This window comes from Apteryx rowi, unplaced genomic scaffold (assembly GCF_003343035.1).
Source record: "Apteryx rowi isolate R43461 unplaced genomic scaffold, aptRow1 scaffold_530, whole genome shotgun sequence".
In the NCBI taxonomy this organism is placed as follows: Eukaryota; Metazoa; Chordata; class Aves; order Apterygiformes; family Apterygidae; genus Apteryx; species Apteryx rowi.
Window position 1 is genome coordinate 189,479 of NW_020450795.1, and position 26,440 is coordinate 215,918.

Genomic DNA, 26,440 nt, shown 5'->3' on the forward strand with positions numbered 1-26,440 from the left:
CCCCCCCCCATTGCAGGAGCTGGGGGAGCCCCAGGGGTGAGAAGAGGGGGATTTCTCACAGAGCCCCCCCCTTCCTCCAGCGAGGAAGAGCTGGGTGGGGGGGGATTGCCAAGCGTGCAAAGGGGGCAAAGAGGGGGGGCTCCCCCCAAGCCAAGCCCCCCTGGAGAGGGGCTGCCCTCCCCCCCTCCCCAGCCATGGAGATGCAGAAGGGGAAGGGGGGAACAGCAGGAGGAGGAGGAGGAGGAGGAGGGAAGTTGCTGGTCTCCACTCTTCTGGATGCCAAGGATGAGTTGGAGGAGGTAGGTGCACGGGGCTCGGGCTGGGGAGGCTCCAGGGGGAGGGTTGGGGGCTTGGCAGGACACGGCCATGCCCAGGGGTCCGGGGAAGGCAGGGCAGGCCCGTCCCCCCGGCGTGCAGGGCCGGCTGCCCCCCTCGCCTCTCCCTGCGGGAGGGAGCATGCCGCGAGCACTTCGCAGGCCTCCTGTCGTGTGCGTGTGTGTGCCAGGCTCCCCGGATCGGGTGCCGTGGCGCAGAGGCCGCTGACGGTGTCCTGACTTGCCTCTGCTGYGCCTTAGCCCCCAGCTCGTCCTCTCGGCCTGGGTCTCTGCCTGCCTTGCGGCAGCTGGGCTTGGGTAGAGCGGAGGCGCGGACGTGTGCAACCTGTACGTGGAGCGGAGGCCGTGGAACAGGGCTGTGAAGCTTGTTTCATGCTTAAGCACTGGCAGGATTCATCTTTCTTACAGCTGGAAAACTTTTTCGCCTGCTAGCTGTTTGTATCCACCATCAGGGTGTTTCTCAGGCCTCACAGGCCCCAAATTATAAAACCGTGCAACTGCATTATCCTAGTTCCCATTGAGCTTTTCTCCCTGCGCCATGGAAAGGGAGCTTGCTCTGTAGCAGGTGGGGAGGGCTGGGATCTCCCCAGGACAACTGGGATCTGTTCTTGGTGCTGAGGAATTGTGGAAGAGGGTTAGCAGGGGCCGGGGGAGCTCCCTGAGTGCGGGCGCATCACTTGGTCTCCCCGGGCTGCTCTGTGACACTGACTTACACCTGTCTCGCAGGATAAATTAATAAAGTGTTCAGGGATCTTGTAAAAGAAGCTGTTGCAGGGCAAACTTCCCCTGTGCCAGGGGAGCAGCTGGGCTCTCCTGAGCTCCTAGACTTGTGGGAGAAACTGATTATTTACTGTGTGATGGAAACAGATGTATTTGGAGCTTTGGAAGCAGTGGACAAAAATTGTGCTGGATTTCAATTATAGAAGAAAAACAGGATGGTAACGGGAATAACTAGGTCTCAAGGTCTGGAAGCTGTCCTTTGCCATTTGGAGTGTATTTATATTCCTTCAAAGCGCTCAGCGGTCCCCGTGTGTGTTTTGGGTCCTGTCCAGGTCTGAACAGAACGTTCCAAACTTCGGCCCTGTGTAACTCTGTGTGCCTGGCACAGCCAAGTGGTTCGCTTGGGCTTGAAAGTTGGCCTAGGACTTCCGAAGTGGATCTTCTGGGATACCCACAGCACTAATAAGTAGTGTTCTGCAGGGTTTTCCTCTGAGGAACCGCAGATCTGTTCAGCTACAAAATCTCACAGGTCTAGGAAGGAATTGCCCCRACTCAGCAAGCAAGATGGAGCGATGGGCTGGTGAAATGACTTATCCAGTCAAGTTCACAAACCCAAGAATCAGGATGAGAAAACTGTCGAGAAGAAACGAATTTCTGTTTTTTAGGTGGCATTCCTTCTTAAACAGCTAAAATATTGGAAAGCAATACTATCAACAAAAAGTCCAGTCTGGTTGAAGAAAGTAGTTTAAAGTAGTTTCAGGTATTAATTATGCTCCTGAGTGTTGTATGTGCTGATGGATTTGCTGTCACAGGTTTCAGGTTCCTTGCTCACTTGTTTGTGTAAGACTCTCACAAACAGGAAATAGCCTGTACATGGGAAAAACTGTGCGTTCCCTGTGCATTAAGTTATTGAAGTAAACAGACCGTCGTGCTCAGAAAAAACCTCTTCTGGTCGTTCCCCCTAGCAGTGGTTAGAGTTGCTTGTAACGATAGGCTGAACACCTCTGTTTTGGGGGAGAAAGAGGTGACTGGAAGGACTGGATCTCATCAAAACATATCTTATACTAGGTGTTAAGCTAAAACAAAAACAAGTGTTTGTCTTGGTCTGCTGTGGATTTAGATAGAGGCAACAGAGCTTGTTACTGGAATGTGAGCTGTTAAAGTTGCTCTGAGGTAGGCATACTGTTTTCAAATAAACTGCATACCTTGCAGGATCGAGTTTGTGCCTCTCCCATTTATCCCAAGAAGGGAATGCCAAAAACTGATCTAGTATGTCCATCGGCAGGTCTCGGGGCAAAGACGTTATGTGATGATGAACTTCCTTGCAAAGCTCTTCTGGTGGTTAATTGGCTGCATTGTCTGCCAACGAGTTGTCTTACTTCTCACTGGAACTTTTCTAACTTTTTCAGTTGCTGGATCTTGTCCTCTCTTTCAAATAATTCATCTGCCTTAGATTTGTGATTTTCATGGATTTTGCCCCGTTGCTCTTTAATAATGCTATTGCTCTGTCTTGAACAAAGCCTGTTTTACAAAGGCATTATCTCTGCGTTACTGACCAGCACATCTTCTTTCATATCGCCTGGAGCACAGAACTGCTGACCCCCTTCTCAATAGCTTCATCGCTGCAGCCCCTTTGATATGCAAAGGAGTCACTAATCAGTTCCCTAATCAGCGTGATGTGTTTGCATTTTAATCAAGAAGCGACTCTGTAGAAATAACCTTGTAACCTGCTTATTGCCTGTCTTAGACTTCATTTGGTGCTTTTGCCTGAAGCAGGCAGGTCACTCCACCATTAACTGTGGGCACCAAGGAAACTCCAGAAAAGTGAGACCTCATTTTCTGGGCAGCGGGTGACCCTGCAGTCATTGCAGAGGCAGAAGTGTTCCAGCCAGGTCTGCAGCTCTTGCGTGGCATTTGTGGCACAGGCAAAGAAGGAGTGAACAGCCGACAGGGCACATCTCCCTTCCAAGGCAATGTACCTGTTTATGGAAGAGTTAAATTTAGACCAACATCTTGCTGTGTAAGTTGTAGTGTGAGAATAAGACGCAAGAATTAAAGGAGCCCTGCAGCGTCAGCTGTGCAGTCAAGTTGCTCTTGCACTGACAGCCTGGGAACGCTGCTTTTCGCCCGTTTGCAGGCTCTCGGGTGCCATCGCTGCTTCAAGAGCCTGTGGTAAGCCTGCGTATCCGTACTGCGCTTGTGTCCCTGTCCGTGAGGTCGCAGGGGAAGGCGGGAGGGGATGCGGCATTCCCGTGTATTCATGGCACTTAATGGCTCAGAGTCACTTCACTTCTGCTCGCGCTTCCCCAGCACCAGAGTTGGTCCCGAGCTACCTCTGGGGCCCTGCCCGCCTATGGAGGTAGCCGTTTCTGAGCGTGGCTGCCCGTTCCTTCGGTGAAGAGGTAGGTGGCGGGTAACGCGCTGGCCTGAGCTAGCCCTGCCTTCCTCAGCGTGATCCTGGCACGCCTGCTTCTGTCGGCACAGGCACTGACCACAGCTTTTATGCAGAAAGGGCAGCTAACCCCTCCTGCCTCCCCTGTGTTCTCCCAGCCAGTGCTTGCGGGAGCTGGAGCCGTCTTCCTCCCCTACAGGGAACCTCGTGGGAGTCGTTAATGAGGGGCTCAGCATGTGCTGTAGGAGGCGAGAGAGGGCCTGCAGCTCCTGTGCTGGGCTAGTCAGAAATATTGGTCAGGTACAGCAGCATGTTGGGTCTGGGTGAAGATCCGGTGTTCAACTCGTTTGGGGTTTTGATGCCCACGAGTAACGAAGCATCCTGAGGTCATGCGACTAGAATCACTAGAATGCTCTCTGTCACTTTGGGTCTCGCGGAGAACCTGGGAGCCGCTGAATTACAGCGTCAGGCTCTAGCTTGCCTGTCGTGGGGGAAGGACGCAGCCCTGTGGCTCCCTCGCAGAGAAAGCTCACCAGCTCGGAGTGCAGCTCTCCTCTCAGAGTGAGGACTGACAACCCCGTTTCAAATCAGCCTCTGTACGAATGCATCTTGGCCTTGTATCCAAGTGACATCAATATTAGTGTCACGGAATAATACCATATTTATTTTTTGGCTCTTCGAGCAGTGTCAGCAGAGCATTTAAAACCCAAACGAACATTTATGAGGCAGCAGCTTCTCCAACTGGCAAGAGGTTCTGGGGCTTTGACACAAGCTGAGAATGTCTCTTGCATCACTGGCTTTTTTCTGTCTGTTTAGGTGTTTGTGTGGGATGCTGTTACTGCCTTACTTGTAACTTCTTTGCTAACCAATTTAGGGCTCTTCTATCACTCTTTCTATGTCAGCAAGAATAAACAGGGGCAAGATTTTCAAAACTGCTGAGTTATTTTAGGGTTGTTAGCTATTGCTCAAGCAGGCAAGGCTCCAAAGGAGCTTTGTTCTTCGAGAGCGGGTACCCAACACCTCTGGAAAACTAGGCTTCCAAATTGGATCTCCGGCTCAAAGGATCCTGTGCTGTGTTTTGTGCCTGAGAGGACGTGCTTCAAGTTTGTGACCTTGGTTTTTGTTCGTTTCAGAGACTAGAAAGATGCGTGGGCATCGTGACTTCGCTGACCAACGGGCTGTCGGAAAGGGAAGCTAATGATGCCCTGAATGCTCATGTAAGTGTCATCTCCTGGAGAAACGAGAAATCTTGACTGGAAGAAGTAATTCATGGTATTCTGTACCTGCACAGATCTCTCTCTGAGAGAGCAGGCATGTAAGCCATTAACAAGGCACAAAGAACAGGCAGGTATTAAGAGGCTGGGGAATGGAGCCTGCTGGGTTCTCACTGTTCTGAACCTGTCAAGGATTCCCAGAGTTATTACAGTTAAAAGACAAAACAGCACCATAGTTTTAATCCTTGCCTAGTAACATATTTGGAAGCCAACCTGCAGTGCAGTTTCTTGCTGAAATCTGGCTGAATGTGTCTCTTTCCCATTGCATGGGTACTTGTGAAAGGAGGGTCGTGCACGCACACATGGATCTTTGTCACTGTGCACATGCTTCCGATGTTTACAGAATGTATATGCATTTCTCATATGTTTTTGTACTCTTGYATTGCTCGGCTTAACTTTTTCTTGGCCTCCAAACAGCCAGACTCCAGRCCACTGGAAAGGGCAGGTTCACTCTTTCTGTTGAGGGATGCAGCATTTATTTCTAACTCTGCAAAGTCTTAAAATACTTGCCAGTAAGCTGCTGACGTTACCGTATAAGGAAAACAGTCGGGTGACATCTTAATGGGCTCTCAGGCATGTTGGTTGCATTTTTTACTCCCCAGAACACCTTAGGCTGTTGGGATCAGTGGTACAAGTTGCCTTTTCCTTAATGGGAAAAGGAGGGCAACGCAGGCTGGATTTCAGGGCTCTGAAGCTTGTGAAATCCTTTCCCATTTGGATGAACAGCTTGTAGAAAGATCTTTAACAATACTAATGTGCGCTGTGTATAGCGCAGAGCCTGGGCAGGTCCCCARCAGGAGGAGAGGGCTCAGAGGTTCTGCTCGTGTTCTTGATCAATTTGTTTGGGGTTTTGATGCTCGCGAGTATCCTGAAATCATGCAACTAGAATCACTAGAATGCTCTCTGTCACTTTGGAGGATTGGTGTTTCTTAAACTATGTCTTTTAAATACAAAATACTGGCCAGCCAATCCCTGTGAGAGGTTTGCAGCAGCATGGATTTTGCAAATGGATAAAAATGTTAGGGAGACCCTCTACATTTTCTGTATCCATTTGTGATCCTGTTGTGAGTTCCTCTTGGGTTGCTGTTTGCTCCATTAACCATCCATTTTGTAGACTCGAGGAGGGTTTCCCTCTCCAGATGTTTTATTGACCTTCCTCTCACAGCATCTCTCACCTGCTCATGGATGGTACTTGCTTTCTCTCGCTCAGATATGTAAAGGAACCCCCCAACACGAGGAGATTTGCCTGGGTCTTTTCACTCTGGTCTTGACTGAACCCGCCCAGGCACAGAAGGTAAGGCACACGTGCTCCTGTCAGCGAGTGCTGAAGGTTTGTTTCACAAGAGGTTTTGCTCTCCAGGCAGCCCTGGGATTTGGAGAGGTGCTTCTAACTGGAGAAGCCTTTCAGTCTCGTGCAGGCATTGAAGGCCTCCTGGCTGGAATCCGCAGCACTCTAAGCAATGTTTATTGTAGCAGGACGATGACTTTGCTTGTACCACTTCTGTTTTTGTTACGTCCACGTGGCACAGGCACTGCAGCAGCTGCTGCTCGGGGAATGCAGATACTGCCACGAGAGAGTGGAACTTGGCTGGATTCTTTCACAGCCCTAGAATTAATTGTTTTTCATTATGGGAGGTGAATGCTGATTCCTAAGGAAGCTGTAAGGCATTTCCCAGTTTCTGCCTTGGCCTTTGGAGGCCCAGAATGGACTTGCATGCTGGGGGCCAGATGTATATGCCTACGGAAAATAATCATTTAGACTCTGGAGAAGAAACAGATCTAATTCCTAAACAAAACTTCATTTTTGCAATTCACCTCTATTAACTTTGCAGGCTGGATCTAATTTTTAAATATTGCTTTTTAATGATGCTGTAAACTCTGATTTTAAAATAATAGTCACCTACGTGAAGATGAATGTTTTGTATTCTAAAGATCTTGGATTTGGCACTGGTGCTGCAAACAATGCAGAGCTTGACAGGGAGTTGAAAATGTTTTGTTTTAGAAAMCAGATCCATTTGTGGCAGCTAAAAGGAAAAACAAAAGCATGGTGGAAGAGCTATGCATGAAGAGTGATACCGGGGGGGTCCTTGCTTGGATGCATTTCAGGAGACAGGTGTTGCATAGAATTTAAAAGGGTTGAAGTGGACTCTCTTGAAGCAGGAACTTGCCAGGGTCGGCTGCGAGTGTGGCTGAGTGGCATGCTATTAGAGATGTGCTGTAAATCCTGGCGCTGGACTGAAGGTGACTCATGCAATATTCTCTCTTGATTTAATCACTGCTGTGAGGGCAGAGCTCTCTCCACCAAAGCAATAGATCCACATTAACTCCAGGACTCATAGCTGTCTTGGCATTGCTAGATGGGACAGTCCTCRTCAATGAAGTTACAGTTCTGTTCCCCAGGAATCACACCTTAAAAGCAGAACACACTTCTCCTGTAGGTCTTTACGCCTGGCTGTTTATTGTGCTGATGCAAGACAGTTTTTTCTTCAGTTGTGTGGCTGTGTTTTGTTCYGTCTCTCTGTTGGTTCAAGGCCTTCCCAAATCCTGTCCAGAGTCCCCAGCCCTGCTGTTGTCAGACTCTGGCCTGATACTGCTTCGTGCACTAAGTGCACTTTAGTGTTGAGCTTGGAAACCCAGACAGGTTGAATCTGGATGGGGCTCAGAGCACTGGTGAACACCTCTTTCTTTCCAAGAAACTGCAGTACAGTGTAGGAGCCAAAGACTATTTCTTGTTGCCGAATAGCAGCACCGTGCAGGATGGTCTGTCTAAAGGGTTAAACTGCTCCGTGAGGAATGAAAGGCTCTTCTCTCCTCTAGGATGTGGCGAACCATGGCTGTGATGTGGTGAGGAATATTCAAACACCAGTAACTGCCCACAGGTAGCAAAGGACTCGTGGGACAGGGGCTTCCTTGCCCTGGAAGCCGAGGTTGAGTGATCTCAGCAGTCTCCAGCCTTCAATCTGCGCAGCGCTCTTCGGCCATCCTACTGCGAGGGGCCGAGCTAAACCTGCCCAGCGCGTTCTCCCTTCCGTAATGTCCTCTGGCAAGTGGAGCGAGGGGACGAATGGTCTGGCTCCGTGCGGCTGAGCTGCTGACGGGCGCTGACGCTGTCTCTCAGAGACATCAGGCTGGGGACATGCTTGCTGCTCATGGCCATGTTAATTAGACATGGCTGGTCCTCCTGCTCTTGTCAGATCTGCTCCTAGGAGCACGTTACTTTTCTTAGGGAGTAATTGGATCTGCCTGTCTGCTGGCCTCTGATGTCATCTGTTGTTGCCACCTGCCCTGTATCCAGACAGCAGGGACAGGAAGCCAGTCAGTGATTTTTCTGCCAGGCTTTGGGGGTGAGTTACTTCTTCCCTGCCTGTGGAGAGGGTTAACACTTGACCGACTGATAAGGGACCTTGTGAAACACTTCAGAGCACCTTGAAAACGTCGCGCAAAGGACAGAGCTCTATTCATCCACCAGCAAGCGGCCCCCAGCCCTAGAGTGGTCAGCAGTAACAGTTCCCACCTCTGGTCACCGGTGAAGATGCACAACCTCTGCCTGGCTGGCCATCAGCACGGGAGCGTCGTGTCAGGGAAGGTCCGACCTTCTGAGGTCGGTCTGGAAGCAGGCTGTGGTGGTGTGCGCCAGCAGCACGCTCTGAACTGAGCGTACCCACAAGTGCTTTGCTCTCCTCCTCGAGCCTGTCAGTTTGCAAAGAGCTGCATGTTGCAGCTGGCTGGGTTTGCCTTCAAGAGTACTTGTGTGCTTGTCGCCTTCGAAGCTGAGCGGGGGTGTGCAGCGTGTGCTCCGGTCCCCCAGCACGCCGGCGGAGGCATCCCGAGCCATCTGCTTGGTCATCTTGTATTTCTTCAGTGGATGTCTGTGCTCCGCAGGCTGAGCCAGCTCCTCCCGCACCGTGGCCTTGCTGTCCCCCAGCCGCGTCGCTGGGACGGGTGCTCAGGTGGGAGGTGGAGGCACCACGGCTTCCTTTTCCTCCAGGAGGGCTTGTTTAAAGCACAGCCCCCTCCCTTTCCCCCACTTCAGGAGAGGACCTTGAGCTGCCCCTAGCACCTTGCTGCTCGATGAAAGAAATCCTAGCCCAGCCCTCCCCTTGCGGACGGAGGATCGGCTGAAGCACGCGGGTCTCCTCCTCCCCCTTTGTTGCCTTGACTCTCCAGCCAGGAGAGATTAGCCGTGCTAAACTTGTCCAGCTGTGAGGAGGGACACTTGGCCATGTCCAAATATCAGAGTGACAGCAACTGATCTGTCAGATCTCCCTCCTCCGCCCGGCACCTCTCACTTTAATTAACACTCTGCTCTGGGATCAGAGTGCATGGAGCCCTCCCCGCGGACGGGCGCGACTGCTTCCCTGACATCTCCAGCGGCTGGCGTGGGCCTCTTCTGCCCCGGTGCTGGCGGGAGGGGGCCTCGCTCCTCCACTCGATTGCTGTTTTCTTTTATTTTTTTTCCCCCTCTTCCCTCATTTAAAGCGAACATTTATCATTTGTTCCTTCCTGTTAATTAAACGGCCTGTGCGAGCGGTGGCTCCAATCTGCCAAGAGCAGGGAGGAGACGATGGATTGTTTGCAGCCTTGGCAATAATCAAGAAATTCAGGTTCTCTCCCCCCTCCCTTGCCACTGGAGCCCTGGAGATTTTCTCCGACCACCTTTCTTCCTTCGAATTATCGCTGCCGTCCTTGTGCCGGAGGGTGTTAGGTAGGGGTCCAGTCTGACCTGTCTGGGCAACTAGTTAGTGACACACGATACTTCAGTGACGCTGACAAAACGGGGTTTGTTCTCTTCTGCCCAGTTGTGCTTCGGGCCAAGCATCAGCAGCATCTGACGTGTGGTTTGAGTTCTGGCTTTTGCAGTGTTTGTTTCTTACATTTGAGGAAGCGTGCAGTAAGCAAGGTGAAGAGCTGCCAAACTTCTCTTAGGTAATAGGCTTAGGGTGTCCTTCCTCCTGGGACTTAAATCCCGAACCAAAAGCTAAATCCCTTAGTGTCTCTTCTAGCTGTTTGTTCCACCCCTTCTCCTGAGGATTCGGCTAGTAACAGCCGGAATCTGCACAGCTGGTTGGGAACTAATCCAGGCTCTCAGAGCTGTGTCGCAGAATCTCTTTGTGGCTTTAAATGCAAATGTGGACGTGGCGCACCTTACCTATGTGAGGGAGAAAACCAAAAGCCAGATGTTCCACCCAGAAAAGTGTGAATTCTTTGAATGCGGAAGCAGCTACTGACCACCTGGAAAAGTCACTCAGATGAAGCATGTTCATCTTTTTGCTATTCCTAAGGGTGCAGAAATGCACCTAGCTGTGAGGGGGAATGCCGGGGCAATGRATGGTAGTCCTGACCCTGTAATCGAGCCCAGGAGGAGGTAGGATCCGGGCAGTGTAGGGGCCTGATGACACCAGCATTTTCCAAAAGATGAGGTAAAGCTTCACCTGAGTCTGGGCAGACCATCGGGGGAATTAGCAACCAGGATGCTTCCTGGCGTTCTGTGTCCTGGACCAGCTGGTCCCATGTGTCTTCCCATCGTGGGGATGCATGTGTTTCTTCTGAAAAGCTGGTGCAGTGGAGGGAGGTGTTGCGTGTGCTCAGCTCTCATTAGAGCTCACGTGCGAGGCCACGTAACAGTCTGTGTGGAGGCTTGGGGTCTGGCTCTGCTTTGTGGGTGCTCATTTAGCATTTTGTAAGCAATAAAAGACCCCCAGAAGTCTACACCTGTTGGATTCTGCTTTTTTTYCCCCCCCCTCTTTTTTTAACCCAGTGCTACATGAAAAAGGGAGGGAAGAGAGCCTGAGCACAGGGAGTCTAATCAAAGAGATCTTTTGAGGCCTCATTAACTCTCCAAAGGAGGATGCAGAGACCAGACCCCTGCTCTCTGGAATATCATGACATTTAACGGCACAAATTAACATTCATGCAGAACCACTTAGCAAATTACTTCCTAATCACCCTCCACCCCCTGCTGCCAATACCAGAGGGGAAGGGGAGAGTCAGCACCTTTGCTCTCTGGCCAGCGTTATTCCTGGCAGACARAAGTGGAGAAGGTCCTTCCCTTTCCTAAGATGCAATGCCTATAGTTCCCTCTTCCTGCTGCAGAGCCCCATCAGCTCTGCTGATTTGGACTGCAGGTGGGATGTCTGAATTTCTAACCTGAAACAAGCTGACACAGTAGCTTGGTTTTGAAGGTCTCTGAATTCAGCTCCAGTTCACCTCAGAAGTCTGGTGCTAACAGGCGTGAGAAGGAGCAGGTGGCATGGGAACAATCTGCCTTCACTCCTGCATCTCCATGGAGTTCCCATGCAGCAATATTTAACTAGCATCACGTTGTGCTTCCATTCAATAACACCGTGGGTGTCTTCAGTGAGGTTCCAGTTGTCACTGCTCCCAGAGAGATGGGAATGGGCAACAGCAGGAGGCTTAAGCAGCCTGGACGTGACTGTTCACTAACTGATATTTGCCCTCTCCCTCCCCTGCCACAGGACTGAAGAACTGTTCTCTCTCTTTTCTCTCTAGTGTTGGTCTCTCCAGGACTGTGGCAGAGTTCAGGGAAGGCTGGGATAAGGGAACAGGGAATACTGTTCTGCAGCCACCCAAAGGCATCTGTACTGGAGCGAGAAACACCTGGTTTCTGGGGCTAAATCCAGTGAATCCAGTTGTCATTTGTAATGCCCTAAAGGATAGCTAGCTCTCCAAACCCAAGGGAGCAGGCCCTTCCCCCTCTAACTTTGCCTGGCCTGGGATGCTGGTTCAGGTCACCCCATGGAGTCTGATGGTCTTTATGTTCTTTCTCTGAAATTAGTTTATTTGGTGTTATCTAGTCAGACTTGAAGAATCGTTGCGAGTTTTCTGTTAGGGTCCTTTTGCTCCTGATGGGCCATCTGTAACTATCTCCTGCTCATGTTCTCTGCTGCAGTGCTACCGGGACTTGGCGCTGGTGAGCCGAGATGGCATGAACATTGTTCTCAACAAGATCAACCAGATTCTCATGGAGAAATACTTGAAGCTGCAGGACACCTGTCGGACCCAGGTGAGGAGAGGGTCTTGCCCTCAGAATCACGCCTGACACGCTAACCTAGCAGAGGGTGAGCAGAGGGCATCTGCTTGCTCGGGGTTGAGTATGAAAGGCTCGGGGGACAGTCGGTACCCTTGGAGCTCTTTGCTCTCATGCCAAAGACCCACATCTGGAAAGAAAACCCCAGCAGGGGAGGGTGGCGGTGTCACCTTCAGGGGAAGCCACAGTATTGCTGGAAGTCTAACTTGCAGTGGGAGAGGGGTCGTGGGAGGGTCTGTGACAGAGGCTGCACTGATCTCTCCGTGTGTCCAGCTGGTGTGGTTGCTGCGGGAGCTGGTGAAGAGCGGGGTGCTTGGAGCGGATGGTGTCTGCATGACGTTCATGAAGCAGATTGCAGGTGAGTTCTGCCCTGGGCAGCAGGGGGGAGCTGACCCCTCTCTGCCTACCCCTCTGTGCTCGTGCCAGCAGGCTGGGCGCTGTCTGTGGCGTAGCAGGGCTGGCTCACGGTGCGCTGCACGTAGGTCTGAGCTGGGGCCTCCTGCCTCCGTGCGAAGAGCCTGGGTTGCTGTGCGGCCGGGTCCTGGCAGGCTTCCGGAGTTGCGTAGTACCCAGCTGACACCAGGAAGAGCAGGGCTCACTGGCAGGCACCAAGCCTGTCCCAACCTGTCTGGTGAGGAAATCTCTCCAGGGAGGATGAAGCAGAGAATAAGCCTTGAAGAGTCTGTTGCTCCCAACAGCCTCTACAAGGGGTGAGTCATGAGAGGGAGCCAGGAGGCTTCTGGCAAATGCCACAGCATTGCTGGAACAGCCAGGAAGCGTATTGGTTCCTGCTGCTGCCAGATTCTCCCTGCGTAGCGCTGCACAAGAGCGCCAAGATCATCCTTAATCTCAGCTTTGACCTGTGGGTTAGCCAGTGCCGTGCTTGCAGCTTTCCTCTGTAACTCATCAGCGAGATGGGAGGCTGCTTCTCCCCATGTAGGGTCAGTAACTCCCCCAGGGAGCTGGGACTCTCCGCACGGTAGCCTGTAGTCTGCTTCCACTGGCCCTCGGCATAAGTGCCCCACACCCGTGCATGCACACACACACACACACACACGCACACGCCTTTCCGGATTCACAGGAACGGTGCCTCTTCCGTGTTCTCTATTCAGTGCTAGTGCTGGTCGCTGACGTCCACAAGGAGGAATTAATGTCCTACAGTAAAACCTGACATTGTGCTTTTATTGTATGCATCTGTGACATGGGGCTGGGCAGCTCGGATTGGAAATTGCCATGTCTGCTTTTCAGCAGAGGAAGAACAGGGAGGGAGGGGACAGAGTCCTGAGCGCGAGCCAAGCTGCCCTGGCCCTGTTGTCACATTGTAAACACAGAACATTTTAAAAACCGCTGGTGAAGGCATCCCTTATTTCCCCTCGGTTGCACCTCCCTATTCAGGGCCCCTTCTGCTCTGGAAGGATGCTGCTGTCTCGCTTCTTACCGCTTTTATGATGCCTTAATTGTTATGATCCCGTCGTAGTGGCTTGCCTGCCGTGGCAGCTCTCTGTGCCAGGCCACAGGAGTCCACCTCTGCTCCCCGTGGTGTTAGCCAAAGGCTCCAGCTTCGTGCTGCAGAGGAGGGACGCGTGTGCTGTGGAGAGGACCTGCCCCTATTTGAGAATGGGGCCGTTTGCAGACACTTGATCCTTTTTGTAGGCTCAGCAGCTATGAGTGTTAAGCTGTTCCTCTTCTTGGATGTCTGCAGATCATGTGTTTCTGAAAATGTGAGATACTGTATCATTGGAGGAAGGGGCTTGGCCAAGGTCATGTCATGGATCAGTGAGAGCAAGGACAGTACCGAGGAGTCTTGATCCTCTGTTCTGCCCACAGTATCACGTTGTTGTTTTCTGTGTTTTCATACTGGACCTGCTTCCTTTACTGTCCCAGACATGTTTTAAAGCACTTGGGTTTTCCTTCTTCCAGCCTCTTTCTAACTACTGAATCTCATCCCTTTCTGGCTTCTCCCTTGCTTTCCAGAAGGGTAATTATTGATTCCCTGTTCCAGATGATTACAGTTCTTTTCCAAGAGTACTGTTGCAGTAAAGACCCTGTTGATCATCTTTGTAACAGAAAAAGTCTTGCTATGCTTATGCCTAGAAATATGCTAACTGTATATCTAGGAACAACCAAGCATACATGGCTGGCAGAATGGGACCAGATACAAGTACGTGCTCTAGACAGGGAGCAAATTCTTTAATTAGCTTTGCTTTACTGAGGGTGCAGGGATTTAAATGGTCAGTGGTTCAGGTGAATCTGACAACAGAGAAAACCGCAGCCATTAATCTAACCAGCTTTTCTCTCCCATATTGCTCTCTTGGTTTCAGGCGGGGATGTGACAGCAAAGAATATCTGGTTGGCTGAGAATGTCCTTGAGATACTCACTGAGCAAAGGTATGGCTGGTCGGGGGGCGCTGGTGGAGGCCGGTGCAGTGTCTGGAGGGAGCGGTGGCCTGGCGTGCGAGGAGAGAGAGCGCTCTGCCTGCCTGCTCTGGGGAAAAGGGGGGTGTTCCTGCTCAGGTGCACGAGGGGCGGATTTCAGGGTGGTGTATTTGTGGCCACAGGCTGAGTAGGAGTGTGTTGATGGGGTTTCCCTTAAAAAAGACCTCGCTGTTCCCTTGCTGTGTTAACGAATGTATTTTCAGACTGTGGCACAAAATTCTAGCTCTCAAAGCCTTTTTGCTGCAACCCGCGGAATTAAGTAGCTGTCTGTGGGAGGGTGTCCTGATGTCCCTCTGTTAGCAAGCTTCCTCCGCGGGGTTTGGAAAGGAGCTGCACTTCATGTCAAATCAGATTGTCTGCCTAGACCGGTATTTCTGCCCTGCGTCCTCCTGTGCCTGTTGTGTGTTGTGCTGTCGCGTAACGGCTGCGTGTGGTAGGGGGTCAGCCGACCCTCTGTGACGGCGAGAAGTGGTCACCTTGCGTCGCTGAGGAGCACACATGGCTCTGGACCAGCATCCTTGGAATATTTTCTTCCTGAGTTTCCCGAGCTGCGGGGGAGGTGTTCCTTTTGGAGGAGTAGGACAGAGTTAATTGCCCAAAAAGCTTCCTGTGTTTAAACAGCTCCTGCTTCATTGGGGCTGCAACTTTAATTTGTTGTGGACAGGCCATCTGGGAAGTATTGTCCTATGGGCTCAGCATTGTCCTTTGTTGGCAAAGCAGCCGCTAATTGATGATAAGCAAAATTCCTAGCTGCAGCCCTCAGCTGGGCAGAGTCATTATTTTTAAATAGACTATAGTTTTTCACCAACCACTGTCTATAATAGCAGCGATTCTCCCAAAATCACTTATTACTGTGGTTAACAATCAAGTTGTTAAAGCATTTATTTGGCCATAGCTAACAACAGTCCTAGCAGTGATTTTTCTCCGGGAATAACTGTGCTCATGCACGCTGCTGTGGAGTGCCATCTAGTGCCCCTGCTGTACATGTCTGCTCTAGGAAGCACGAAGGAGAGAGCCCTTTGGAGATCTTTTGGGCTTGTCTGACCTTTGGTTCTTTGCACTATTTGTCCAGCTCCATTTGTGCTAAACTCCACTGCTCTGTTCCCAGACACATCCAAGCCTCACCAGCTTTCTTGATTTGGTCTGCCTGTATGCTGGTGCTACTCGTTCCTGCTAATCTACGTCTTAGAGCATCTCTGAAGCACGGCTCGTCTTGCCAAAGCACGTTACRGTTTTTGTCTTGCAACCAAATAACTGCAAACAGCTGGACTGTGGGAAAAACGGCAACTTCTCACTTGTGATCCAAAGCCACATCTGGCCTCGGGTCTGCAGGAGAAAGCCCAGTGCACTAAATCACAGCTGAGCTTCGTCACTTGAGGAGAGGAGTTTGTCAGAGTGGCAGATGTGAGAGGAAAGGCTCAGCCCTTGTTAGAGGTATTGCTGGAGTGTCGAGGGTACGTACCGTAGCCGCTGAGAAAACGTCTGAGCCTGAGGAGAGCTGGGGATTGGGAGTGAGCCCAAGGGAGAACCTGCAGCTCTTTGCTGGGATTTATGCACTTTGATTAGGGGAGAGCCAAGGCTTTAATTAAAGCCAAGCATGTGAAGATCTGATTCCACGTTCAGAGTGTTGACTGCTTGGTTTAATTAAAAACAGCGACAGCAAAGCTGCTCCCCAAGCACTGCTCACCTTGGAGAGGGGGCAAGTCCGCTACCTCTCCTAGGCCAGATGATACTTAGCTGCTCACTGCTAATGGCTGCACGAATGTGATGCTGCCTCCGAGTGTTTTCATTTTCTGTGCCTGTCAGATCGATGAATCCTGTGGCTGTGGGTAGCTTTTGACCCCCTTTGACAGCATTTTTATTTTCTGCAAAGCTCTCATTGGGAAAAGGGGGAGATGCTGACCTGACAGCCCACCGGGATCCTGGCCTTAATTATTCCCACATCCTCCCTAGATGTAACCTCTGCGCAGCGCCGTGTGCTGCCAGGCCAAACCGCCCAGCCGGCTAATTAATTTGCTCCTAGCATCCAGCTAGATGCAGTGCGGAGAGCCTGGGAAAGCAAACACTTGTCACATCTTCCCAGGCTCCCTCCAGTGATTTAGGGCAGCTGACTCGTTTGCCACTGGGCTGTTGTCTCTTCAGGTGGCGGTGGCAGTACAGCTGCTCCACGCCGCGATGGCCCTTGTGCGGGGCTCTGATTTACAGCTCGCTGAGCTAGGAGATGCTGTGGGTTATCAATCATGCTAAAGGCACCGAGCAGGCCTGGCCCGTTCCCAGCACTCAGCGCAAAAAAACAGGCTGACTGGGTTGGTTTTATGGACCGAGAATATTTATTGTTGTGCTTAGATAAGGGCGATTGAGAAGTGGCACACCCAGCAGCCGGGGTGCTATCGGGAACGCTGCCACGCAGAGCAGGAGCGTCTTCCTCTGCGGCAGGTGAGCGCAGGTAGGAGCAGGAGACCAGCTACGGAGCAGCCGAGGGAAATGCTTTGCTAACCTGCAGCGGGCTCTGCTGCTCCGGGGGAGCAGGGGCCGAAGCAGCGGTCTGTGCTCAGGGACCAAAGCCGGCTGGCTGAAAAATACCACGTCTGCTTCCAGAAAGCCAACCATGGGTGCAGAGACCCTGCGCTGCTCAGGGCGCTGCTGACCAGCTCGGCAAGCTGCGTTGCCCTCGGTGGCTGTGCCTGCCCCACCTAGGGTCAAAGCCAGCAGACATTCGTGCTGCAGGAGAGACTTAGTGGGTCCCCTGGCCCCTTCCTTCCCTGAGGTGGGACCGAGCCCTGCAGGAGCCATAGCGGCGTTGTGGTGTCTCTCCTGACGCAGCTTCCAGACCGTCTCTACGTGGCTGTGTCTGCCCTCTCACAAATCTCCCTAGTATTTGGTCTCCTCTCAAGCACATCTGTTTCTCCCTAGTTCTTTGCATTTCCCTCCCATTTGGCATTTCCAGCTTCCCGATACTCTTGACTGCGCTTCTCCTTCTGCCCTGCGTGCTGGTGCCTCGTCAGGGCAGGGGCCGCTCTTCATCTGCCCCCAGTGCTGAGGCTGCCAGAGCAGTGCGTGTTGCGCTGGCATGAAAAAGGCACAAATGCCATTTCCATGCCTCCCAGCTCCAGCGTTGTTCTTCACCCCACGACTGTGGAAATCAGTGGTTTTCTGCTGTGCCCTGTGTCTTGGACACCTGATGGGTGCGTGCGAGGCTCCTGCTTTGCRAGCCGCTGAGCAAGGCAGGCTGCGTGGAGCTGCTTCCCAGGCCCGCGTGGAGCTGCTGCTCGAAAGCTGACACGTCTCCTTATCAGCTGCCGTGTGTGACCTGCTGCCCAGGATGCCGCCGATGTTTGCTGGATTAATCCGCTTGGCAATGGCTGACTGGCAGCAACAGGGCATGAAAATACCTCTCGCACGGGTGCGTCTGAGAGCATTTGGGGCCTGACTGTATGTGGAGATCCTCTAGCTTAGCTTGTCCCATTGCAGCGTCTTGCTCAGTGCGGTTCTGACTGTGGGAACCGGTGAAGAGGCTCTCGTGACGCTCAGTGCTGGTGTCGAGGCCAAGTCTATTCATGGAGCAGCTGCTCCCTGTGCTCGCTTTGGACACGTTATTGCTTGCAGTTGCAAATACCTTAGATTGTTGTGACAGCGAACATCTCTGTGACCCTGGAAATCCACCCAGCGCTTCACATAAGCATGTCTTCCACCTCGCTAGAGATCTTGGGGTGCGAGAACCCAGACGGTAGCTTGTGATGTGACTGTTCACAGAGGAGGAAGAGATGGAATAAAATATAGCAGAGAGCCGGTACAGAGTGAAATGTGGAGGGGGGAATGGCCTCCAGATGAACGATCTCCAGGCTGGAGCATGACACAACAGGTTGGGAGTCCCTGCCGTTGCTCGCTTTGTGTCCCTTTCTCTGTGTCTCAGTTTCTTCTGGCCTGGGCCTCCGTGGTTATATCACTTCTTGCAGCGTTTCTCTCAAGCAGGTGGCTGAAGATGGTTTTGTTTTGCTTCCTTTGCAGAGAATGGGTGCTGAAGAGCAGTATCCTGATAGCCATGGCAGTGTACACGTATCTGCGGCTCATTGTGGACCATCACGGCACATCTCAGCTCCAGGTGCTTCGTCAAAAGGAAGTGGATTTCTGCATCTCCCTCCTCCGTGAACGGGTGAGCAAATCCGGGGATGGCTGGGGAAAAGAGGCTCTGCTCCCCCGGTAGCCTGTGTCTGTGCACGTGGTGACACTGCCTGCGCTCCTCTTGCCGCGTTTGTGTAGGAAAAGCGGGAAGTGTGAGACTTGCTGGTTTCTCTAAGTCGCTGCTCAGCTCGCACCATGCGGGCAGCAGTGGCTTGTTCTTGGTGCAGGTTGTGAACGGCTGCTGTAAAACGGTTCAAAAGCTCCAGACTCTGGAGAAGGGGAGAAAACTGTTTTGGCTGGGCTGTCCCCTTTTGGTCTCTCTCTTTCATTCAGGCCACAAGGTTTGCAGCCATTCCCTTTCCTGCCAGCGGCTGTGRTGCCCCGGTGCTTGTCATGGCTAACACTCTGCTGGCCCACAGCTGCGAGAATATCAATTCCTCCCTTACGGAGGCAGCTGGTGTCTTCGGCAGGCTTGAGGAGAACACGATAGCAGTTCGAGGCTGCTGTTCAGTCCGTCCCCTGCAGTAAAAGCCACCAAAACTAGGTGTAGGCAGGCATCCATGCCTTTGCTGTCCTAGCCCCGCGGGCCACGATGGCTCTGTAGCAGATGCGGGCAGTGCTGCTCCCTGCCCGCCAGTCCGAGTGCTGCATGCTCTCCCCTTCTTGCTGGGTGAGAAGGACCAAGTGTCAAGTCCTAGCTTCAGAGACTGGCTGCAGTCCTGGAGAGAAAATGTCAGATTTATGGTCTGATTGTTTGCTTTACAAGGGAGAGAACATTTTAAAATAGCCGCTGACCTTCCCGCCTGTCACCCTGCCTCTTAGAACCTGCTAGCTTCAAAAGAGGGGCAGGCTGCCAGGGGCAGGAGTTTAGATGTTGTGCAAAGAGTGAATCATCTGGAGCCGGCTGTGAGGTCGAAGGACTGACTGTTCCTCCCTTCCACCCCCCAGCGCCCCCTCCCTTCCCCCCGCTCRGGAGCAGGTAAACAGTAAATGAGATTTCCCTCTCCTTTCCCAAGTTCATGGACTGCTTCATGATTGGCCGGGATCTGGTGAGGCTCCTGCAAAACGTTGCCAGGATACCCGAGTTCGAGCAGCTCTGGAAGGACATCATCCACAACCCGCAGGCGCTCAGCGCGCAGTTCACAGGTAGGCAAGGCTGGGGAGCAAAGGGCGGCCGGCTCCCGTCCCGCCCTGCGCGCGCCCGGGGCCCCCCGGCTGCAGAGGAGCCCTGTGCGCAGCCGTGCCGTCGCACACCSTGGCACGGGGGTCTGTGCCGCTGCGCGTCCTTGATGCGAGCAGCGTCGCCGGCCGTCTGCCCGTGCCAGGGGCGGAGGGAGAGGTGAAGTGAAAATTCAGTGCCGCAGCTGATGCTTCGGTCATGTATGCCCAGCCTAGCCCCAGGAATCGGGACCATGCTGAGAGCRGAGAGACCCCGTTATAGCCCTACCAAGGCAAAACAAACTGGGTGTGTGGGTTCTTTTCAGATGCTCTCTTAGAGGAGAGGATGCGGAGAGCTATAATTATACTGTGTGATCCCACCTCCATCAGCATCGAGGCCCACGTGTCTGCTTCCAGAGTCCCTCTCATCGCTAACTAGGAGATGCCTTAAAAAGCAGCTTTTTGCTGGCTGCAGGGAGCTCAGGAATCGRGGGAGGGATGGGACCAGTCTCCTATGATCAACTTGGGTGCTTGGCAGCTTTTACCATTCCTTAAATGCTGCAGAGGCCTCGTAGGCATCTGGGCTTTAAACTATCCTGAAAAAACGATACTTCATACAACTGTAATGACATATCACGAGAACGCAGCTGAGCCACAACAAGGGTTATGGAATTCTATTGCTTGTTCTGGATTTAACACTTCCATAATTGTGGTTATTTTTTAATTACCTGATTTATCAGCTGAGTTGAAGTTGGAGCCCAAAGATGTAAAGTGTCTGAGTTCTCCAGACTCTCCAGAAAAGAGCTCTGGGAAACTCTGTAAGTCTAAAGCAGGAAGACCAGAAGCTGCAGTAATTGACACTTTCTAAATGGGGTTTTATTTTTCCCTGTAGCCTCACATGCTTGGTGTGCAGGAACACTCAGCTATGGAGATCTCTGCACAAGTCTGGGTTAAAATAGACTTGACTGAGAGAGTGTTATATTTATAATTTTTATTGGTATAAATTATTCACTTCTCTAGGGGCTGTCACGCCATTATCTGTCTGCATCAATTCTAATGAGCCTTTGGAAGTGGGGCTTTAAAGTGTCCTCCCTCCCCCCAAATGCCCGCTCTCCTCTCAGGGGCCGTGTTAATGTCACTTTAAAGATCTCGGATTATGCTCAGGGAAACTCACAACACATCATTTGATTAAATGCTTGTTAAGCTCTCTGGTCTCTGGCATCTTCTCCATCTTCAGAATCTCTCCTGTCATTGCTGGCCTCTGCTGAGACTTGCCAGCTGAAGGCCTGCAAGGACTGAGTTCCCCACGAAGGTCTGGGTATCAGAGTTAGCGTGCGGGGCTTATGGAGGCATTTTGTCCTATAACTAAGGAAGGCTCACGTTTCCAGGGCTCAGCCCTGCCTCTTCCTCCAGCTCTGAATTCACTAGAAGCTCTTCTCAGCTTTGTCTGGATCTTCACAGTTGAATGCTGAGCTTTCACATTCATGCTTAGAGTGTCCTGAGCACTTAGCAAATGTCCCTCTAGTTTCACTTACTTCCCACATCAGTAGGGGCAGCCGGTCAGGGCTATTTCATGTTTTGCTACCAGTTTTAGCCAAAATAACCCAACAAAATGATACCTAAGTTGGGGCTAACATCCAGCGCTCCTCTTCTGTTGGGCACCACAAGCAGCGAGTGGCCCGTGACGTTGCCCAGCGATTCGTAAAGGTGGGAGGACATCTGGATAGCGTGTGTAGATACACGAGCCTGACTTTCACTGCAGTTTCAGCTGCCGAGTGCTGGAGCAGCTGGTGTTAATAYGCGTCCCCATGGGACACCCCAGCACACACAGCTGTGCAGACCTCTGCAAAGAGAGGCGGTCTGCYTCTGACAGTGCGGAGGAGCGATGTCAGGGTTTTGTCGCCCCTCTGTGTCGTGCAGAGCTAGCTCTGGGGGCTAGAGGGGAACACTCCAAGCAGAAGGTGATCTGTCCAGGGGAGCCCTCGCTAGCACTTGCTCTTGTGGAGCCTGCAAAGTCCCCTGCCTGAAATYGTTTCTCCTGCATTTGGCCTTTTCCATAAGACTGATTCTTTGCCCTCCTGCCTGCTGCTGAGGGCCTCTAATAACTGCTCTGCGAGGTGGCTATTATCTCCAGCAGCTGCCAGTCCACGTGCTCTGTAACCACCGATCTAAGTCAGCCTTGCTGAGCTGCCCAGTCCTGCGACCAAGGCCGGGACCCAGCAGCGCTGAGGGAGGGGGGAGAAACTGCAGCAGCAGGAGAGCAGAGGGTGGCTCCTGGGCACGGGACCTGTCCTTCCCTTTGGGCAGCTCCAGTGCGCTGGGAGCTTTTAACAAGCAAGGTGTTTTTGTGGCTCTCTTTCCTTGATGTGCAGTTCGCTCCACCCTTTCTCTGAGCTCCACGGGAGCTGGCATCTGTTCTTTCTGCTTTGAAGCTTCCCTCCTCCGGCTGTCCCCCAGGTGTGACCCTCTGGCTGTGTGGCATAACAAGAACTTCCAAACGACGAGAGAGCAAAGCACACCTCGTGCGCGCAGTGTCCCCGGCGCCTGCCTGTCTGCGTCAGAGCTGGCTGCCCTGTAAATCCTTCAGGTCTTGTCAAGCAGCAGCAAAGCTTCTCTGCTCAGGTCATAAATTCCTCCTCTTCCAGCCGTCTGGGATTGAGAGCAGCTTTTGCAACCTCCCCTTCTCCTTTCCATTCTCCCTCCCTTATGTACACGTGCACACGCACAGTTTTGCTTTTGTCTGATCTTCCTCTTCTCAGTTGGGTGCCTTCAATCCAGGGGAGAAATTGGAGTTAAATGCTGGTAGAGCCCGGAATGTGCACTGTTCATGCTGGCCCTGTCTTTTAGTGCCCAGGCTGAGTGGTGTGAAGCCCTTGTCTGCAGTGGGGCAAGGGGATTCACTGTAGCAGAGACAAGTCTAGCATCATCTTTGTGCCCCCTCGCGAATGGGTGAGAGATGGGGAATGTGCTCAGTTGGTTACAGCCGGTGACCTGGAGTCTGGACTTTCTCATTTCTCCTCCAGATCTTGTCACTGCCTTGCTGCATAACCTCCCTCCATTGCTCTGGCTCTCCTCCCTGGCATCCTTCATGTGCTCATTAGTGATCAGTGACAAAACTTATTATGGGTAGGAGATGCTTTAGGAGACCTTTTCCAGACAAAATCTTGATCCTTTTCCAATGTCTGTAGCCTTGGGACAAGGGAGCTTAATGCTCCAAACTACAGGCAAAGAAACTAAACTTGCTGAGGATGCTGGTGAATTCCTGCCTGGATCCTGTCCGGTGCTGTGTCTCCCGTGGGCCTGGTGGGGCCGTGCRAGCGCAGACCTCTGTCTGTCTGTCTCTCCCTAGGTGTCCTGCAGCTCCTCCAGTCAAGGACTTCTCGCAAATTCCTGGCCTGTCGCCTCACTCCCGACATGGAAACCAAGCTCCTCTTCATGACCTCACGGGTAACTGCCTCGCGCTCGCCTGGGGTCCTGTGCCCACACRGGGGGAAGAGGGCACTCGTCTCCGACCGGCCCGTGGTGCCCCTGTCCCGTTCCCACGATGGCCCTCGGCGTGGCGAGGGGGGCAGAGCGCTCACATCCGCTGCTGCGGTCGTTCAGCTAGTGAAGTTTTCTGTGGAGCCCTGCGAGGGAAAATGCTGTAAGCGGCTAAACACCCCCGTCTGGGGGAAGAGCAGTCCAACGGGCAGAGGGCAGCAAGTTTTACTTGTGCAAATATTCTCTGCTTCTGGCATCTAATGGCCACAGGAGGGAGAAAGGCTGCCCAGCAGAAGCTGATGTAGATGGGCCTGAGACATCCCYGGTATTCATTAAAAGGCACAAAATGGCTTTGCAGGGGAACATTGCTCCTGGCTGGCTGGTTTCCAAGGCAAGTGCTTTTTCTGAATGGCCGCGATGTGGTGGGTTATCAGAGCTCCAACAACAGCAGCAGTATTCAAGAGAGGCCAGGAACTGCACAGTAACAGCACCAGGGTTAACTGTTATCTGTGTTCAAACACCAGGCAGAGCTCGCTCCCGCCTCGCTCGGCCTCCTTCCCAGCGGCTTGCTGAAGCTGGTTGCAGGGGTTGTGCTGTGCGCCACGTGGGCGCAGTGCGTGCGGGGCGGGTGGTCCCGTCCGCCCTGCTGGAGACAGGCCCTCCGTGAGAACAGCGCACAATGGCCTTTTTGGTTCCTTGGTCTCTCTGAAGATGCTGCCAACAAGGGGCTGATGGGGAGCAGGGCATGAGCCAGAGACTGCCGTAAAGAGGCAACTTTAGGATGGCGGACGCTGGTTCTAACAGCCTTTCCAAACCCTCCCCTTGACAAATCAGATGCTTCTGAGCCTTGAGCAGAACCTGTGTCTTTCCCTTTTCCTTCAGGTCCGGTTTGGCCAGCAGAAGCGGTACCAGGACTGGTTTCAGCGACAGTATCTGTCCACCCCCGACAGCCAGTCCCTGCGCTGTGACCTCATACGCTACATCTGTGGTGTGGTCCACCCCTCCAATGAGGTGCTCAGCTCCGACATCCTCCCGCGCTGGGCCATCATTGGGTGGCTGCTCACCACCTGCACGGTGAGTCGTGACAGGCAGAGGTACCTTCAGGGGCCTGTGCTGCCTGACAGCTCGGGAAGCAACTCTGTAATTAGTGCCTAGTTCCAGCAAGTGAATAGCCGTTAAKCTGTAGTTCCCAAACTCAGGCCAAGTCTGAGAGGGAGTCACGTAATTGCCTGGGAGCTGTTCGCTTGCAGGGAAGTGGGTAACCTGCTGGTGCTGAAAGCTCCTGGGGAGCCTGGGATTAAGTATTCATTGGCTGGGCTGAAGGAGAGAATTGCAGAGCAGCGGTTAGGACATCGGTCTTTGTTCTGTGCCTGAATTTTAGTCCTGGCTCTGCTGCGCATTGGATCCTTTGGGATCTGCTTTTCCAGCATAAACCTCACTTTCTCTCTTCCAAGTACTGTCCTGCCCTTTATTTTTGCTTTATGTTTGTGGCTTGTGTACAAGCCTTGGGGCCTCYCCTGTCCAAGTGGGGTGCAAGAGCACATGCAATGAGAGGCTTCGTTACAGCCTTGCTCTCACATCCATTGCCTCCTCCCAGCCAGTCATTCCTTATCCCACCCRGTGCTGCAGTCCACAGCAGTTATCAAACAGAACAGAGCAGAAACTGGAGAGGAAATGACTGTTCATGTGCCCCTGAAAGCATAACAGATAATGGCAAGTGATATGCAGGGTCTGATTATAACCGGTTCAGAGCTGCAGTCAGGCCCCGCTTAGCAGAGCACATGGCTTGTATCTCCCAGGCTTAGGGCTGCCTTGGCCTCTGCTGCTCTACATATTGCCCTGGCTGGAGCTACTTTCAAAGCAGGCAGGTTTGCCCTAAAATTTTCCTCCCTGTCTGAAAACTCACCCCCTGCTCAGCAGCAGCAGGTACCTCTGAGATCAGTTGCCATCTCTGCCGTGGTGGTGGGAAGAGCATCACGTGTGTCCATCCATTCTCTCCTTCACCCCAGCTGCCAGCTGGGCTTTCTCTGTCCCATAAAAGGGCAGTATCAGGATCCAGTATGTTGGGCATGCAGAAGGGAGCAGTGCTCAGATCTATACTCAACAGCCAATTTAAATTTTTTTTTTTTCCTTKCTAGTCCAACGTTGCTGCTTCAAATGCCAAACTTGCCCTATTCTATGACTGGCTCTTCTTCAACCCTGAGAAGGACAGCATCATGAATATAGGTACTCCATGGGGAGCCTTTCCCTGAATGGGCAGGAGTCAAAAGAAAGGGTTAATGGCTTCCAGAACTGGTAGAGATCGTGGGATCTGGTGGGGAAGCCAAATAGGTTGTCTCCAAAGAGCATCAGTTCCTGCCCTGGACTTCTGGGGTTTGCAAGCTGGCAGGAGAGCTGTTTTGATGGAGCCACTTTTAACTGTGGCTTTCACCTCTGAGGTAACAGCAAGCATCTTCCTTGAGGTTGGCCCCAGAGCATTCCCTTCCTGTGGACAGGCAGGGCTGTGTGCTCCCATCCCAGGGCTCGGGGCACATGAAAGAGGAGTGGTATAGCTGGGGTCATTGCTAGTAGCTCCTACCTGCAGGGAGCCTGGTTTTGGCCATTGCTTGAAGCCTRGGTGTTACTTAGGAGTGGAGGGAGCCGGACGAAGGCAGGGTGTATAGGAGCCAAAGGGGGTTCTTCCTGATGTTCTRGAGGCAGAAGGCTGGGTCTGTGGGAGCAGAGGGGGTACAGGAGGTGCGGGTGTSTCTGAGGCGTTTAGCATGGTGCTCCTTGCTCTCTCTCTTCCAGAGCCTGCCATTCTTGTGATGCATCACTCCATGAAGCCTCACCCTGCCATCACCGCCACACTGCTGGACTTCATGTGTCGGGTGAGCTACCCCTTGCTCTCCAGGGAATTCCCTGCATTGCCAAACTGGTTGCATGATTGGRGTGGAGGGATGAAGGCTGTGAAAGCAACTACTGGGGTCCGCACGGTCCCTCTGCCACTGGTGGGACTGAGAGACCCCTCAGCAATGTCAGCAGAGGACACTGTAGAGGGAAACAGCCAAGCAGGCCATCTTTCAGGAGGTGCTCCCTTAGGGCCTGCAGCCAGAGCCTTCAGCCACGCTCTCCGAGCGCTCTCCACTGCTCATCACTGGTGCTCTAGTGCGTTGGTGAGGGTCAGTGTCTCCCTCTGTGCCAAAACAGAAGCGGGTAGCAGTCATCCAGCCACGTAGTCCGCTCCCTGCAGACTTCCCCTTGTTCTGTGCTAGCTGGTCGGGAAGGGCAGGCACCGATAATGCACGCTCAGGCAAGACAGATGTCTTTACTCACCAGAGACTTTTAGGGCAAAGGCAAGTTGCTGCTCTGTCCCACAGCAAGGGAACTATGTAAATCCCTAGAGACAGTGATATTGAGCAGAAAAATAGTATCACCTCACTGCCCATTCTTTAGAGCAAGAAAAATGTTTTTCCCCCTTGTTTTTTTCCGCATT

The 26,440-nt window shown here is 52.5% G+C and overlaps 2 protein-coding genes across 6 annotated transcripts in view; both read left to right on the top strand.

Annotated features, from left to right (window-relative positions):
- NPR1 (natriuretic peptide receptor 1) overlaps positions 1–40 on the top strand; it is a gene marked incomplete at its 5' end in the record, with an annotated part of 10,986 nt that extends 10,946 nt beyond the window's left edge. The window contains one exon of the mRNA XM_026080903.1: positions 17–40. Coding sequence (XP_025936688.1) covers positions 17–40 — 24 coding nt within the window. The remainder of the gene's footprint in view (positions 1–16) is intronic.
- Positions 7–26,440, top strand: part of INTS3 (integrator complex subunit 3) — a 46,951-nt gene continuing 20,517 nt past the window's right edge. For 3 of the 5 annotated variants that reach the window (XM_026080882.1, XM_026080885.1, XM_026080884.1), the window contains exons 1-12: positions 7–299; positions 4,581–4,664; positions 5,932–6,015; positions 11,632–11,745; positions 12,043–12,127; positions 14,091–14,157; positions 18,214–18,358; positions 19,344–19,473; positions 22,835–22,932; positions 23,848–24,039; positions 25,104–25,191; positions 25,756–25,835. In XM_026080882.1, coding sequence (XP_025936667.1) covers positions 195–299; positions 4,581–4,664; positions 5,932–6,015; positions 11,632–11,745; positions 12,043–12,127; positions 14,091–14,157; positions 18,214–18,358; positions 19,344–19,473; positions 22,835–22,932; positions 23,848–24,039; positions 25,104–25,191; positions 25,756–25,835 — 1,272 coding nt within the window. In that variant the 5' untranslated portion in view covers positions 7–194. Of the gene's footprint in view, positions 300–4,580; positions 4,665–5,931; positions 6,016–11,631; positions 11,746–12,042; positions 12,128–14,090; positions 14,158–16,913; positions 18,068–18,213; positions 18,359–19,343; positions 19,474–22,834; positions 22,933–23,847; positions 24,040–25,103; positions 25,192–25,755; positions 25,836–26,440 lie in introns of those variants that run through there. The other 2 variants (XM_026080883.1, XM_026080886.1) reach the window with 2 other exon arrangements.